Source organism: Xiphias gladius, chromosome 19 (genome assembly GCF_016859285.1).
Source record: "Xiphias gladius isolate SHS-SW01 ecotype Sanya breed wild chromosome 19, ASM1685928v1, whole genome shotgun sequence".
Taxonomy (NCBI): Eukaryota; Metazoa; Chordata; class Actinopteri; order Istiophoriformes; family Xiphiidae; genus Xiphias; species Xiphias gladius.
The window spans coordinates 24,918,060-24,934,169 of record NC_053418.1 but is presented as its reverse complement, the minus strand read 5'-3'; the positions used below and the strand labels follow the sequence as shown (position 1 = coordinate 24,934,169).

General features: G+C 40.0%; 1 protein-coding gene across 3 annotated transcripts; it reads right to left on the bottom strand.

Moving 5' to 3' along the window:
• Positions 1–2,286: 2,286 nt before the first annotated feature.
• Positions 2,287–14,292, bottom strand: arhgap25 (Rho GTPase activating protein 25). 3 transcript variants are annotated; one of them, XM_040155754.1, is made up of 12 exons: positions 14,100–14,292; positions 13,892–13,959; positions 11,334–11,536; positions 9,862–9,949; positions 9,368–9,481; positions 8,134–8,338; positions 6,671–6,803; positions 6,455–6,528; positions 6,088–6,209; positions 5,228–5,382; positions 3,963–4,507; positions 2,287–3,192 (listed from the first exon to the last, which is right to left on the bottom strand). In XM_040155754.1, the coding sequence occupies exons 2-12, from the start codon at positions 13,953–13,955 to the stop codon at positions 2,991–2,993; spliced, it is 1,905 nt and encodes a 634-aa protein (XP_040011688.1). In that variant the 5' UTR covers positions 13,956–13,959; positions 14,100–14,292; the 3' UTR covers positions 2,287–2,990. The 3 variants fall into 3 exon arrangements, with proteins under 3 accessions (XP_040011688.1, XP_040011689.1, XP_040011687.1); XM_040155755.1 differs by having other exon boundaries at positions 14,134–14,292; XM_040155753.1 differs by having other exon boundaries at positions 13,892–14,292.
• Positions 14,293–16,110: the final 1,818 nt, after the last annotated feature.

The window sequence follows — 16,110 nt, the reverse complement described above, 5'->3', positions numbered from 1 at the left end:
AGCTCTTTCTTTCTGTCCCTTATCTATGATATGGTTGTCTCTGCATTGCTCAGTGCTTATGGTCTCTTTGCTGGTGTGTGTGTGTGTGTGTGTGTGTGTGTGTGTGTGTGTGTGTGTGTGTGTGTGTGTGTGTGTGTGTGTGTGTGTGTGTGTGTGTGTGTGTCTGTCTGTGTGTGCGTGCATGCCTTCAACTTTGTGTGATGCACATGAGCGTGTGTTATCTCACAACTTCCTTAATGAGGATTTTGTAAACACTGTCCTCTTCCTTGTGGAAGTGCTATTTTGTTTGGGTGGGTGCTCCAGGGTTGATATTCTTCATCTGTTTATTTGCTTTGTAAATGGTTGAGTTCTGCGAGCTGCTGTCTAGGCTCCATTGACCATTTCTTTTTGACAAAATACACCAAGGCTCTGTTGATATTGTTGACTGTAACAGGATATATCTATTAGACAACACTTGTCCAAATGAAATTGAAATTCAATGAGGTGTGAGGCCTTAATGATCAACAATGAAAGATACTGAGCTCACAATGAGTATAGAGAACATTTTAAGTAGCTCGTGAGGATAACAGAGTAGTACAAAATAATCATTTAGGTTCAATCAACAAAGCAACAATGTTATGTTATGATTGCTGAAATGCTCTGTGTATACTTCTTCTTCTGGCAAGTGGACACTGTCTGAAATGGGTTATCTGTGCACAAGAGGCTCCTTAAAAAATGCAAGAGCAAGCATGACGAGGAACATTAATAAGATTTCATCAAAGGTAGACAGAACTTTATAGATTAGTGTGACAGCGACAAGTGAAATGTGATGGCTATGAAAACTGGTTGACTCGTGGAGAAAGACTTCCACCATGGAATAAGTAATTACTCCATATATGTGAATACTCTACATGGTGAAGCAGACTAGCCCTGCTACCAACATGGGGTCAAGAGGTCGCTCAGATTTTTCTGATGAGAATATCAATTACTCACGCCGGCTCCTCGACAGATTTGCTGTCCGATTCGTCATCTGAACCTTCATACCACTACACAACTGTCCTTCATTCCTGAGCTTCTTTGCATGACCTGCAGATACACTCCTGATTGTGGCGTTTCACAGAGATGGGAAGGAATGAACTTTTTCCTGTCTCTGCCACTCATCTGCCAGGCTGACAGTTGACAGACATGCTGTTATCTGTCACACTGTTAAAATGCTGCCACAACAGACTATCACATCTTCCTGATGGCCCTAAGAAGGCTTGATAATGGCAATGTCCTTTTGCACACAAAACCAGACTCCTCCATATGGTCTCTATTATGGACCTCAATGTGGATTTATGAAGGTCAGGGTTGCTATTTTTGGACTGAACCTTCCAACAAAATATTTTAAATCAGTAAACCAGTATTGGGATTTTATGATTTTCTTCTGTTTCCTCCATAGTGTTATGTTTATTTAAGGATGGAAAGTGTGCTGAAAACTATCTCATTCCCAGATGATACCAACAAACTTTTCACGAAACCGATGTATTACTTATTAGTATTTGAATGCAGTGGAATAGCACTGGTATCAAGTAATTATGTTGAATGTGTCCAGCAGACACTGAGCAACATTAGCATTCATTTGGAGTCATTTCTGGCTGACCAACAAACATACCCTCCGTTTAGCCTTGATTTGGTCAAAAACTCCTGAGGGAAAAATCTGGCTCTATAGCAGCTAACTGCTCCTCTATACTCACCTGCTAGTTGCTAGTTTTGTCAGTTTGCTGTTTGGTGGGTAGGTAGCATACAGTTTTATTTTGCTTTTTTCTGAAAAGAGCTACTTGCTGTGTCTGGAAACAAGGTTGTTGGGAGTGCACCGAAACTGTAAGGTTGCAAGCTGTAAAACTAAAACAGTGAGCTGAAGGACACTGCAATATCTCATAGCTTAAAGCTGAGGGGAATGGCAGCGCCAGGAGACAATTCTCTGTGGGTTTATCTCTACGAGCGACCCCTCACATTACACGTAGTCATTTTAGCCTTTGTTAATATAAAAAAAAAATATTGATTAGTGCAGCTTTAATTGAATACTCCACATTCTCTGAGGTGAATAATAGAGATATCTGATTTTTCTCCATGCTAACGGCATGGCTCTGTGGATGGCAGTGTTGTTCAGTCGCTCTGTTGGGCCAAACGAGAATATATCAACAACTATTACAAACTATTAAGATGGTAACATTATACCTGTTTTTATTCCTGTCCTTAAAAGGACAGTGCCTCATTGTTTTCCATTTTCTCCCATTATCTTTGCTTTTTGCTTGACGAAGGTAGTCTTTTGTGATTGCAATTATGTGAAATTTCTAAAGGTACATTGATTTGTTGGTATAGAAAATAATGCATGTGGTGTAAGATTATGTTATGCATCAACAAAAACGCTTAAATTTGTGCATTTTTATTAATTTACCAATTAAATGACACATCAAATGATGAACTGATTATTTACGCCATATGATACATGGTATTTGTTTTGTCCACCATTAATATTATACAGTTCAGCTGTCCTCTGTTCAAAAACTGCAGTCTAAGCTGATGTTGTCTGGCCTTTCATTTCCATGGAAACTAATTTCTTCCATTTTAAAATTGCCAAATGACATGAAAATTTTCTAAAGAAACCATTTTCCAAGTACAGCGCTTCCTTTTCTGCATGTCACGATCTGGTGCAGCTGAACGAGGAATTTCATATACAGTGACATCACCTCTCCAGTAGGGAGAACAAACCTTTGCGTTTTAGGTCTTTATTGAGAACAGTGATATCAAAAACCTATTCAGATCTCTTCTTAACAGACTTTCCGCACAGACACAAACAAGTGGGTCAATAATTTATCCTCATGAGGAAACAGAGCTAAAATGGAAACAATCCAGTGCCATCCCACTGGAGGAACATTGTATTTTCCATAATCAGCTCCTGTGAAATTAGTTCTGTTGAGGGTTAACGGAGTCATAAATCCACATACATGTGAGTCTGAAAATGACTGTTAGGTTGGAGCTTGTGGCTTTGTGGTGAGGAACTGCTGAATGTCTCTTTGCAGCTCCTCATTGCGTCTCTGGGCCTCATCTCGACTGCGCTCGGCATTTCTCAGGCAGATTTCCAGAGCAGCCACACGGCGACGCTCTGCCTCCAGAGCAGAATGGAGCTCTGCCACTGTGGCCTTCAGCTCCTTGTTCTCTTGCTGCAGACTAAAAGACACAGTTAGAGACACAGAGGGGTTCAGGTATACAGTAAAAAGTCCAAAAAGAAACTCAGTCTATTTTGGACACAATTTTTGTCCTCGTATTTGTCACTGCAAAACAAATTAATCCAGTCCAAAAAGATGTCAAAACTTTGTCATGATACATGTTCTCAGTCACTATGTGTAATATTGACTCTTAAAATTTAAATTTCTTAAAAACTATGCCAATGGAGTGATGTTATTTCACCTGTTTCCAATGTAAATCAGTTTGTTTCAAGAGTTTCCTGGAATCAAGTGTCATTTTCTTGATTTTCTTGATTTTGACCTGTTTTATTAGTTTTTTCTGCAAAAATGGATGTAGGGGGCCAACTATGAAACCAAATTACTTGTTAAAACACTCATTTCATGTCCTCAGGAGAAGTTCCTGAATAATAACATTCTTTTTAACTTTTCAATTATGTCGCTCCATTGTCTTGGTGATGTTCATATCTGAACTATGTTCTGTAACCCTTGCAGTGACTAACAATACACTGCATACCTTAAGGTTATCAAGCTAAAATAGCTCTTGAAACGATTATTTAGAAGTTAAGTTTTCAGCAGAGAACATTGTGAAAGCATTGATTTGATAGTTTCATATCAGCTTATTAAATATTACCTTTAAAAGTTATATTGAAGAATGTGTACCTCATGTAAATTTGCTGAGGGTCCGTCTGGTGTGTAGCAAGTTAGCATTAAGGTAGTCACTGTCTGTCCATGTAATTCCTCAGCTGAACTCACCTGTCTACAAGCTGCTGGCTGTCTTTCATCAGCTCAGACTTGCTGTTGACCTGCTGACCTGAACCACCCACTGTCAGGGTCTCTGCACTCTTTTGATGAGCCAGCACCCGGGCAGGCCGGGACTCACTGTCAGGTTTTTGGGAGCCAGTAGTTGAAGAACTTGTGTTGTCACTTCTGCTTCGGGACGTGAGCCTATCCTCTCCCTCCTTGATACTCATCTGAGAGCCCCCGAACAACGACCCTGAACTCCGCAGGTCCAGGATCTTAAAAATGTCCTCTGACAATGTCCCGCTCTTCTCTTCCACACTCTCTTGGATGCGACTCCACCTGTTGAGAGCGTCGGCCTTAGCTGCCATCCCAGTGAGGGGGCAGTTGAAGGTGGGCAATGTCTGGGTGCGTTTCCGGGGACTTCCGAGCCAGTCGTCTGTGCAAGGGGATAGAGGCTCTGGACGGACAGTTCGGGGGCTGCCGTTTCCTCTGTCTGGGCCTGGACTGTCAGTGTCCTCTTCTTCTTCTGGAGACTCAGACAGAGACGCATCAGCCATCTGAGAAAAAACACATAATGGAAGACTAATTACAGATAAACATACTACATAGAAGTCTTTATGTGCAAATGTAGTTTTTGAGTGAGGGCGAAGAATCTGAGCCAGAAATAAACAGAAGAAAATCAGTTAAAGAAAGAAAACCATCAATCAATCCAAACAAATATTTTCATAAACTATGACTAAATAGTAACATCTTAAGTTTGGATGTTTCTCCATTAGCTGCACGTCTTTTAACTATATATGTGAGATCACTTAACCCACACTGTGTTAATTAGGTGCAATGCATGAACATTTATTTTTTTAAAGTTTGATTAAACTGTGAGTATGAGCAGAGCTGTATGTTTCTGAGATGTTGAGACTGTGTCCAAATGGTGAAAAAAACCAAAACATTAGGATCTGATGATGGTATGTTCACACAAATTGTATTTTATGTAGCGCCCAGATTAACCAGGTACTACTAGTACCTATGCCACAGGGTACTTATAGTACAGTAGACTGTATATGGATGCAGCTGATGGAATTAGCACTGTTTGTCAACTTTCACACTGGACAGATGGCAACTTCTTCCTACCAAAATAAATTCTTTTGGATATTCTGGTATGTGTTCTTCTTTCCTCTGACCTCATCCTGATTTTTGGATGTGTTCTGGTGTTATCCCTGTATAACACCAGCACAAACCTATAGACAGGACATTAAAGACATTCGAGAGGCTTAATGTACCTCTGCAGACTCCCAACCCACAAAGCTTCGGGGAGTGTTCTTCTGGCTCTCGGTCTTGTTTGAGGGAGGGGAGGGAAGCACGTCTTTGGAGAGAGGGAACAGAGTCTCATGCTGTCTGATCATCACTGTCATCAGCTTCTGGATCTGAGGAGTCGCTGCGAAGAGAAACAAACACAAATGTGAAAAGATTATGATCAAAATGACTTGTCTTTAGGTTCTTATGCAAATTCTTGATTCACTTTTCTTCAATCCTTTGAATATTCCCTTCAGCTGAATTACTTTTAGATTTCTATTGCACTTTTTTGTTCTTTTCTGTTATTTTTTACAGTTCAAATACACAGAAATACCATATATCAGTAAAAGTCTAAAAGGAGTAGCAGCAGCATTACTGAGACAGTACGTTAAGTTCGTGGAATTGATGAAGTAGTACATGGTTTTTGCTACTAAGTACCACAAATTACAAGGGTATCTAAATGAGACATGCCTTCCTAACTTGTGACGTCTTGTTTTGTAAAGGCTGTATTATTTCACTAACTATAGGGCCTAAAAAAGAGAAGGATGTAGCTATTTCACAGTGTTGCCACATGTCATTGCTTAATAAAAATGGTAGTGACATATCATTTGGATTCAGGTTATTTTCCACATGCTCAGCAATACAAATTTCACAGCCAATACAGAGAAATACTTTCTCTGATTAGGCTGTGATAAGACCAAAATATCAGACACATCCACATCATGTCAAGGTCATAAGGTAACACATTTTATCACTTCTATATCTTCTCAGCTTCTCACAGCTAATGTAGGGAGCAACATGTTTGTTGTGTTTGGTCAGGATCCACCAGTGGGCAATGTGTTCTTACCTTTCATCACAGTGATGGGGTCTTCTATCTGAGGTTTGAGCAGGTTGATCCCCATCACCGTAGCCAAGTTCTCCACATTCATCTTATTCACACTGGAGTGCTGCTGCACCTCAAACAAAAACCTGAAAACAAAAAGATGAGCCAGTAACAGATACAGCTGAGTATGTGTCTGGACTCAGAACTGATCCCAAAACAGCATTTGGACAGTGTTTTAAACCAAAAGGACTCTGTGAGACCTGGTAGATGTACAGTAAAGTGTCTTGCTCAAGGACATTATAGTGAACAATCAGTGACATGTCCTCTCCAACCACAAAGGGGGTCCTCTCTGGAATTTCCCATAATGCTCTGTGCTGCAGCTTCTACTCACCGGCACACATAACTGAGGAGGTTATAGTTAATTCTGGGGAGAAGAGCAATTTGTTTCTCCAACTTTTCCCAACCCTGAAAAGACACAGGAGCAATAGATTAAAGGACACACACACACACACTCAGAATATAACCTGACCTCTGCTTCATGTGCACACACACACATTTACATACACTCAGATGTGGACATATTGCAGCCTTTTTTAAATAAGCATACCTTCATGCTGCTGCAATCCAGCAAGTTGGTGCAGTCAAGGAAGTCTTGGTACTGAGTCCAGGGCACCACGGGCTCTGGCAGCTCCCGCAGGTACAGCTTGAGCAGTGACGCCACTGTGTGGACATCCGTGTCACTGCCGAAAGCAAAACATATCCAATGAATATCCTCTTACAGTATGACTGAAATTTATACCTTTATAACTCCATGTTAGAAAGTGTACAGTTTTGTCAGTACATGGAGCCAGTATTGGGTTTTTTTTTTTTTGGTTTGCTTAATTACATGCTCTATATGGAGGCTTAAATCTAATATAATGTTAACTGGATTGTACACATACATGCATAAACACATTATACGGGGCTGTTGTAGTTTAACATTTATTTTTTATTAATTGAGGGCTAAATGTTTACTACAAGTGTCCCGGAAAATAAAGTTTTGTCAAGGGTTTTTCCCATCACGACAAGACCTGTGTAAATGTTTTACTGGACTCATAAAAAAGCATTGACATGGTGGACTGTAGTGTAAACAAGGTTTTTTTTTTTAACTTTTTCTAATATCCACTGGTAAACCCAAAGTCCTCTAGGGATTCGCTGTTTGGGCCTTTGGGCTTAGTTTTGTATATTTAGCTCTGCATCAGGGCTGGATTCAATTGTGTTGTGTGCAATCTACCAAGAATAAAGTTAGTTGGGAAAACAAAAAATCTTGTATTCTTTATCTTATTTTTGGCCTGATATATGACATAAAACATCTTTAAGTAGCCCTTGCTGACTGAAACCATGCGCTCCTTAACTCAGTTCACATTAGATTACGGACAAAACATGTTAAAATGGATGTTTTAATCAACAGTGGTCTATCAGAGGAGCTTGTGATGTTGAGTAATACAGATGTCCTCGTGTTTTCCTGACAGTACAGGATGTGGTGTCGCCTTCAGCTCTGAGCAGGCCAAAATCTATCAGCCTCTCTAGATCTCTCTCATCTCTCCTTGCTCTCTCATAAAAAAAAAAGCTGATGCTGTTGATTGAATGAGGTTAGGACATTTTCACTTTATATAGTTACCAACCCATAGAGTTACCAACCAGGTTTAAAGAGGGCTTAAAATGATTTCCAATAACACTTTTTGTCTGTTTAAGTTTGTTTGAGATGTGTGACTCTGTTGGTTTGATGAATAAACCATTTTGTAACTACTGAATATTCAGTATTTCCTGTGTATTTGAAAAACAGTAATAACCTTACTTCATATAAAATATATGCCCCATATATATATATGCACAATACCACTTCCACTACAGCTCATAGATACTTGTGTTGAATTAGTTCAAAATGTTGTCTTAGAATCAGTTCAAGTTAAGGGATTCCAGTAAACAACCAGAGTATTGTTGCGGTAGACAATAAAGAAATCATGACTGTTTTTAATCAGATCATTCATATGGCTCTAGTCTGTACAGAGGGAACCATGAGTATGTTACCTGGGGAAGGAGGGCCTCTCTCCTGCATCAAAGGCGTCTCTGAACTGTTTGACAGCGTTGTCCTGCCCAGGCAGGCGGAAGATGCCTTCCTCATTCAGCCCGTTTTCTTTAATGTACTCCACACACGTCTGCACCAAGATCGGTACCATGTGAGGTCCAAAACGTTGCTCATACGTTATGGTGTCCATGAGACTCTTTCCAAACACTGCAGATATGCAAAGAGGTACCACATGACATCTTTGACCAGTAATGTTTGTACAGTATGACCAGAAAACATTTTTCCAAATCAACACAGTTTTTTACCTTTTTTACATGGTGTTTATGCCAATTGTAGGGTGGTGCCCTGTGTTTGACATTTTGGGAAATACACTTATTTGTTTTCATGCTAAGAGCTAGTTGAGAAGCTAGATATCACTTTCATGTCTCAATGGTAAATATGAGGCTATATCCAGGAAATGGTTTGCTTAGCTTAGCATAGAAACTGCAAACAGGAGAAATCAGCTCGTCACTGGCTAAGTCTTAGGCGGGAACTGTAACTTCTAGGGGTTTTGTCATCACCGTAAGGTTGCAAGGAAACCAGCAAAGACTCCAGGAAGTCACTGCTCCCAGCTAAGAAATTGTTTTGCACATGATCCCATGGAAAAACAGTATAGTTTTTGTGTTGATTAAACAAATGAAATGCAAGTAGGTGGATTTTGTTAACTTCAGACAGAGCTAGGCTAGCTGATTCCCCCTGTTTTGAGGCTTTATCCTAAGCTAATCTAACTGTCCCATGGCTTTGGCTTCATATGTAAGGGATAAATATGAGGCTGGCATCGGTCCTGTCCTGTAACTTTTGACAAAAGTGAACAAATAAGCGAATTTCTCAAAACATTTCTTACACTATTTCTTAAAAACACTTAACGATAGTCTTTAAGGGATTTTTGTCATGCTGAGTTATCATATATAGACTATACAGTATGTGATGATTCAGCAACAGATATACTTAGAGTATATGTACAATAATTTTCTGACGCACATCTACGTTGTATGCATTGACATTTCTGCAAAAGACCCCACGTCCCTACGTGCAAGGTAAGACTACAGTATATGAATAACCCAAACTTTATATTTTCACCGAACTTAATTTCTGAGAAAGTCTAGTCCAGTCAAAAACTGGATAGTTACCGTGTCCCACATAGTCTCAGGTTCCTTAACTTTATTTTATATGAATGAGGAAAAAAGTTTACTGAACCTCCACTTGTCGGTACTCCAATGACTCTGCGCAGAGTGCGGACCCACTCCTCCATGTCACTCTGGGAGTTTGCCATGAACACATATGGACATCGCTCTCTGTCTCCAGTTGGACCTGTGAAATGAGTATCATTGAAAATTGCGTCTTAGAGCAACATATCCTTGAGATATGCCATTCAGAACATGTCAAATCTATAAGAAGATTTCCAGAGTAGACTGAGATTGTTATCGATTCTTGGTAGTGTCTAACTTCCTACCATACAGATAAGTTTTGTCCCTTACAGAACAGATATCAGAAAGGGACATACAAACCAACTAGAATAGGTAGAATTTAAAAATGCTGGCATATAGGAAATGTTAAAGAAAGTTTTTTTCTGTAACATATAAAGAAGAAATAATAAGAAAGGGAAGACACAAGGCAACTGTTCTCAGGTGCTGGAATAAATATGCCATGCAAGGCCTGAATTCCATTTTAAAGGTCAATCATATACTTACATGGTATGATCTCGAAGAGGTACTTCCCAGGGTCATCTGAGTTCGGTGGGAGTTCGTTAACCTTACTGAACCGTAGCTGGATGACTCCCTGGAAACCAAAAAACAGGAGCACACACACACACACACACACACACACACACACACACACACACACACACACACACACACACACACACACACACAGAAAAATTGTAATGTAATGCCACCGTATGCTACTTCTAATATTAATACGTGTAAATTATGTCTTGTGAATGAGATAAAGATCTCAGCAAGTGTTTTCACTGTCGGTGTAGCAGTTTCTTTCATTTGGCAAAACTGTGTCACAAGGGCTTTTTCAGGAGTACAACACAGAGAAGGGCAAGAAAATGCTCCCTGCTGATCTGTTTTCATTTGATTTAGAGTCTACTCATGTTCACTGTTTACATTGCAGCATTTAATTTATTTCTGTTTTTACAACCGGGTCAAAAGTGGCAATGACTCTTAGACTTTTGGAGTAATTCCTAATAATTCTGTGGCTTTTGGAACCTATTCATCAGGAGGAGGATGTAGGGGCCTGTGCCTGCCCTTGTTCAATGTCCCAGAATGTAGTCATAGTTATTTGGGGGGGGGGGGGTTGTTTTTTTGTTGTTTTTTTTTACACTTACATGAACCTTCCTGTTTCATTACCTCTAATTTCTCAACAGGAAGTACATCATCAGGAAGGAAGAAAAATGAACAGATGCAAAAGAAGTGGTGAATAGAAATCAAACGTGGCACCATGAAGTGACAATATCATATTTTACATGATTAAACCAATAATATGTCCAAAGTTTCAAGGCCAAAGCCATTGCATTTTTTTTTTCTACTTTTTTTTTTGTGCTCTTTTTACATAGTATTATGGTCTACAAATTTGATCATGCTCTCTGCATAGATGGTGATAGCAGCGTAAGGGGTTTTAATACTCCACATGTACAGTATAACCATCCCCAGAAACTCATAGTTGGCCCACAGCTTGCACAGCACGTAAAGAGAGGATTGACAACTTGTGTTCATCCCATATAGACAGATCTACAGCATGATAACAAAGAGTACAGGGTCGTGACTGATGAATGTAACAGCTATGAGTGTAAACCAGTGCAGACATAAAAGTGCAACAAAAAAGACTTTACATGGCGGGAGATCTCTCTTGAGTGGCCTAAAGCATCATTCCTATTGTTTACAGGAAGTATGCAAAGTCAGCCACACAGCTAGCAAAGTTTACGCGGTGTCGAAATGATAAATGACCAATGGGCCTCTCTGTATAAGTAACTGCATGTGCCAAATTCAGAAGGTCATTGTAGCCTTTTCGTTTTGGAATATGTATGAATTGCTTTGGAAAAAATCTGCACAAGTTTTATACCAACAAAGTTAAAAAAAATAAATAAATAAATAAACCATAGCAAAGATAATAGCATTAATAAGGGCTACAATAAACCATATTCCCAGGGTCTCACCTGGACAGTGGTCTCCTTGTCATCTTTGTGGTAGGTCAGTGTGCTTCCTCTCAGCACAAAGTAACGCTGTTGCCAGTTCTTGCGTAAAGACCTCTGTTGTTTCTTGAGCCAGCCAGCCTTCAGCGGCCTCTCCATGGACCTGGCTGAGCGCGGTGAGCCCGGACCAGGGCCTCCTTCTCCAGGTATCACACTCTTGGATCGTGCTGCCGAACGCCACAAGAAAGCAGTTGGAAAAAAATTTCAAGAACAACAATCCCCAACATGCTGTGTCACAATCAAAGCTATGTAACATGACCTAAACATCAGCACTACTCAACTGCAGCAGAGCACTTCCCCTTTTTGATATGAGGAGGCATCAGCCTATCAAAGTTGAGAGACCTGCTCAACCGAGTCTATTTTTGTTCCCCACGCATTGAGGCTGAAAGGAAACTGCTGGTCTGGGCTGCCCAGTTTCCTGTGGAAGTTGCATGAATGCAGTTGTGAGTAGTCTGCAACAGACTGACCATCAAACAATATGCTAGAAAGGTCAGAGAGTCAAGAGTTGAGTCAAGTTCTGTGTAGATGTAACTTCAACTAAAACCAACATAAACAAATGTCATTTTAAGAAAATCGCCCTTGACTGATACTTGTCACCCGTGAGGTCTGTGACTGTGACAGGCCTTGATGGGAAGGTTTAATTCTGTGATGAAAGAACAAAGGCAGGGGTGTACGTGGCCCAGAGAAGACGGAGTCAGATGGAGACGGTCTGAGTAACACGCTGGGTGGTGGTACTGCAGAGACAGCCGGATTGAGATTGAGCCCTGCTGCTCAGTTGTTCTTAAATTCACCATGTCTTCTTAAGCAAGATGATAGAGGTGAAGAGAAGAAGAGGGGTAAACAGGAAGCTGCCACATAATTGTCGGAGGGCTGGCGAAACTTTGAGGGTCTCCACATAAAAGCTTGAGAGTCCTTTGGTCTAATTTTACAAGCATCACCCTCCCTTGATTAGTGGAAAGTTAAAGTGCCATTGAGGAACCCTGAGCCCACACACAGACGCCAGTGTCACACCACACCCTCAGCTGACAAACACACAGCTCCTTTAAAGTGGCCTCAATTCATGATGAGCTGAGAGTTCCTCAGCACCTCAAAGATGTGTTCAATGCCCACCATCAAAAGGATTTTACGTTGTAAGTAACGCTTTCCCGAAAAGATGGGTACGGTGCAGAAAGATATTCAGTTTCCTGCCGACTCTGGAGGCTTCCACAGTCCTGGTTGAAATGAAGTGCACCCTGAATTTTAAGTACATAACTCAGGATAGCTGAGTGGCTGCCTGAATTTCAATGATTACATACAATGTATAATTTAATTCAATTCAATTCAATTCAATTTTATTTATATAGCACCAAATCATAACAGAGGTTGTCTCAGGGTAATTTTCATATAGAGCATACTGTATACATACTGTATACGTAGGTACACTTACGTATAGACGGAAAAAAAGTCAGAGCTCTGCAGAAACCAAGCTCTTGCATCAGTTTCCTGCTGAAAGTCTGCATGACTCCCTTTCTAGGGTATAAAATTTGCCATCTGTCATGGTCACCAGCACAACTCAAGGTAAAAGAATCATGAGGGAGTCACCAGCTTTCAAGAGTTATACTTTCATACTGAATCAAGAGCATGACAGTAATAGTGGCTGATATTCAGTTGGCATGATGCAGATAAAATAAATGCACTGCATGTTGCTACTTCCTTCCACAGTGCTGAACAATCAGTAACACTGATTGTACAAATGATTAGAGTCGACGCAAACATGATGCATGTTGTGAGCAATAGCAGAACTGTACTGTGGAGAATTTATCCTGTCGCTGCTTGCGTACAAACTTCTTTTATCAGACTGTTGCACCTGTTGCGCCATCCAAGTCAGAGAGGAAACAAGGCATTATTATAAGTATAGACCGCTGTGCATTAACTTTCAAATCCATGACTGCACATAGTTTTGGTTTTATTTCAACCCCTGGAAGTTATTTTTAAGTTACTTAAGAAAAGCCCTTTAAGGTTTTGAATGTCAAGCAATATACAGCAATACAGCAATATATCATAGCAATATACAGTTCATTGTATATTAGATGACAGTGATTTGTTTCCAAAATGAAAAGGTCTGAAAATAACTCCGGTTACAATCACCACATGGCAAACAACCACCAATGTGCTCAAAAAACCCATTCTGAGAAAATAGGGGTCCAGAGCTATTATCAGAATCATTTTTATACATATCCGTATGATTGTGACTCACTCATACTGTAAATACAATGAAGCTATATGCAAAAACTTCTATTTTTGAAAAAAAGGAGAAAGTTTTTTGTTTTTTTTAAGTACACTGTACGCTATGTGGAAATTTTATTTCCTCTGTAGCATCTCTGGTGTCATGGAAATTGAAGAATTACTGTTAGTCAGTTCATACCCCTTCAGATGCCATTATCAGCTAAATGTCCAAAGTGGGAAAAGTGCCTGAAAATGTGAAGTGTGAAAGCGCTGCATACACACTGCCGACAGTAAGTGCAGCATTGTCACCAGCTTACCTATCCGAGCTGTCTCAGCCTTGAAGGTGCTGAAGTCCCAGTTGCGAGGTAGTTTCAGAGACATTGTCCTTAAATCATAGCACAGGTCAGTGGTTCATTTCACACATACACCCCACTGGAGCACATACACACACATACACGCACACACACACACACACACACACTGATACACACTCTCATACACACACACATCATCACATACACATACACAAAGTGAAGATATCGCAGATCACACTTCCTACTTCCTGGGTGTTAATTTTTCTTCTTTTTTTTTCAGCCCTTCAAAACACGTCCCCTCATGTTGCCTTTACTTCCATGTTCAAACTTGTTCCTATATGAGAACTGTGTAAATGGCTTCCAGGCAGATTCACTAAAGAGTTTCTAGGGCTACACATAGTGCGGAAATTTTCAAATGACTAATGTTCTTTGGTGTCAAAAAAAAACCCCTGAGTGTCTTCTTAAAGGAAATGGTTTTCACCTTTTGGTTTGACTCCTTCAGTAAGGATGTTGCTTCACAGCTCGGGCTGCATCAGAAAGGAGGCTGCAGCAGAGAGTCAGTATTTATTTATTTAGGTCTGTTTTAGGGCCAAAGCTTGAGGTATCATGCACTGGCCCTAGAATAAACTGAAAAATGTTACTCCTTCTCTAACGAAATAAATCACTATTTAGAAAATGGGTCAGTAAGTTTTAAGAAAACAACTGCATATCTATTTCAAAATAGGGAAGAAGACCGAGAGGGAAGAAACCAGTCACACACAGCCAACCACATGATTTTTTTTATATATCTTTAATTTTCTCTCAACCAAGGCGAAGCACATTTCAGCATCAAAAGGGTACAAGTTTGCGCTAGACAAACGTACAACTCAACACAAACCATTACACAGTTTAAGAATAATATACTGAAATCATACAGCTTTTTAAAAGGATCAATAACCACAAAATAAGTTGTCCACAAAGGGGAGCGTACACAGTATATGGGACAGTCACAACTGCCATACATTCCTTTAAGAGGGTCCCGGCCGGGCAGGATTCACAACTGCAAAATGGCACTGCGTTGATTAAAAATGGCACGGGGGGGTTTCCTGGGTGCCATGAAACAAAAAAGCACTGATAGTGTTATGTTTAGCCCTCATGTTCCGCCTCCATGTGAGCAAATCTCAACTTTAGGGGTACCGGAATGTATCAAACAGCAGTGCAAAGGGTCCAAAACCTTTCTGCTCAGATCCAGGATCAGTGTTACACTCAATACAGCAACCACATGAGCTCCAGCTCTCTCTAGTGGCCGTCTGTAACGGCAGACAGGAAAATGGCAGTACAGAGCTGCAGGGAAAAAACCTCAACGATCAATCCACTACAGAGGGGGTGAAGCCCAAGAAATGTAAGATATCCACAAGTGCTGAGACACCAGTCCTCACATTACTTTCTGGAAACTTCCTGTCTACTGAAAAGGAGATGATGCAACACAGTGCTACAAGTATCTGCATTGCTTCGACTTGCACTGTGATATAGAAGTTGATGCACACAACAGCTACCAGGGAAGAGCCAAAAAGACACCCGAGTGCACTAAAGTCACAGCAAGAAAAAACAGAGAGAAAATACCTTTCTGCTATCTCTGTACTCTTTACTATACGGCAACAATAGTACTTTAATAATTCCTCTAACCGAAAATACTAAAGAACACTCAACATATCTCTGAACATTTTCTTAAATGTACGATATAGTAACTTTGAAAAGGTTTGATTAGGATACAGTAAATAAAATAAATATATTAAATAGTTAAGACTGGTTGGATATCACACAAGTCAAACTCAAAGACATGTATGGAAAGACATCAATATAAATATGGAGTGACATTCAGATGCAAAACAGAAAAACGTGTAAAGCCATGCTTGGTTTATACAGTGGTTCATACCATCTGAAAGAATACTGATGTCAACTCTTAGAAATTGATTGCCATGTTGAAACCAAAGCAAATTCTGGGTTTAGAAAAAACAAAAAAAACAAAAAAACATTTGAGTCAATTTCTTATAAACATATATACATTTTTGAGGACAGAATCTGATGAGAGGAAATCTATGGTGGCAAAGTTTCCAAAATGACCCTGACAAGTGAAGCAGTCATTTACTGTACCTAGCATGTAATAATAACAGCATAATAGCATGTTTTTAAGCTGTTTTATATGATCACCATGTAAGGACACCGAGATACGGAGCTCCACA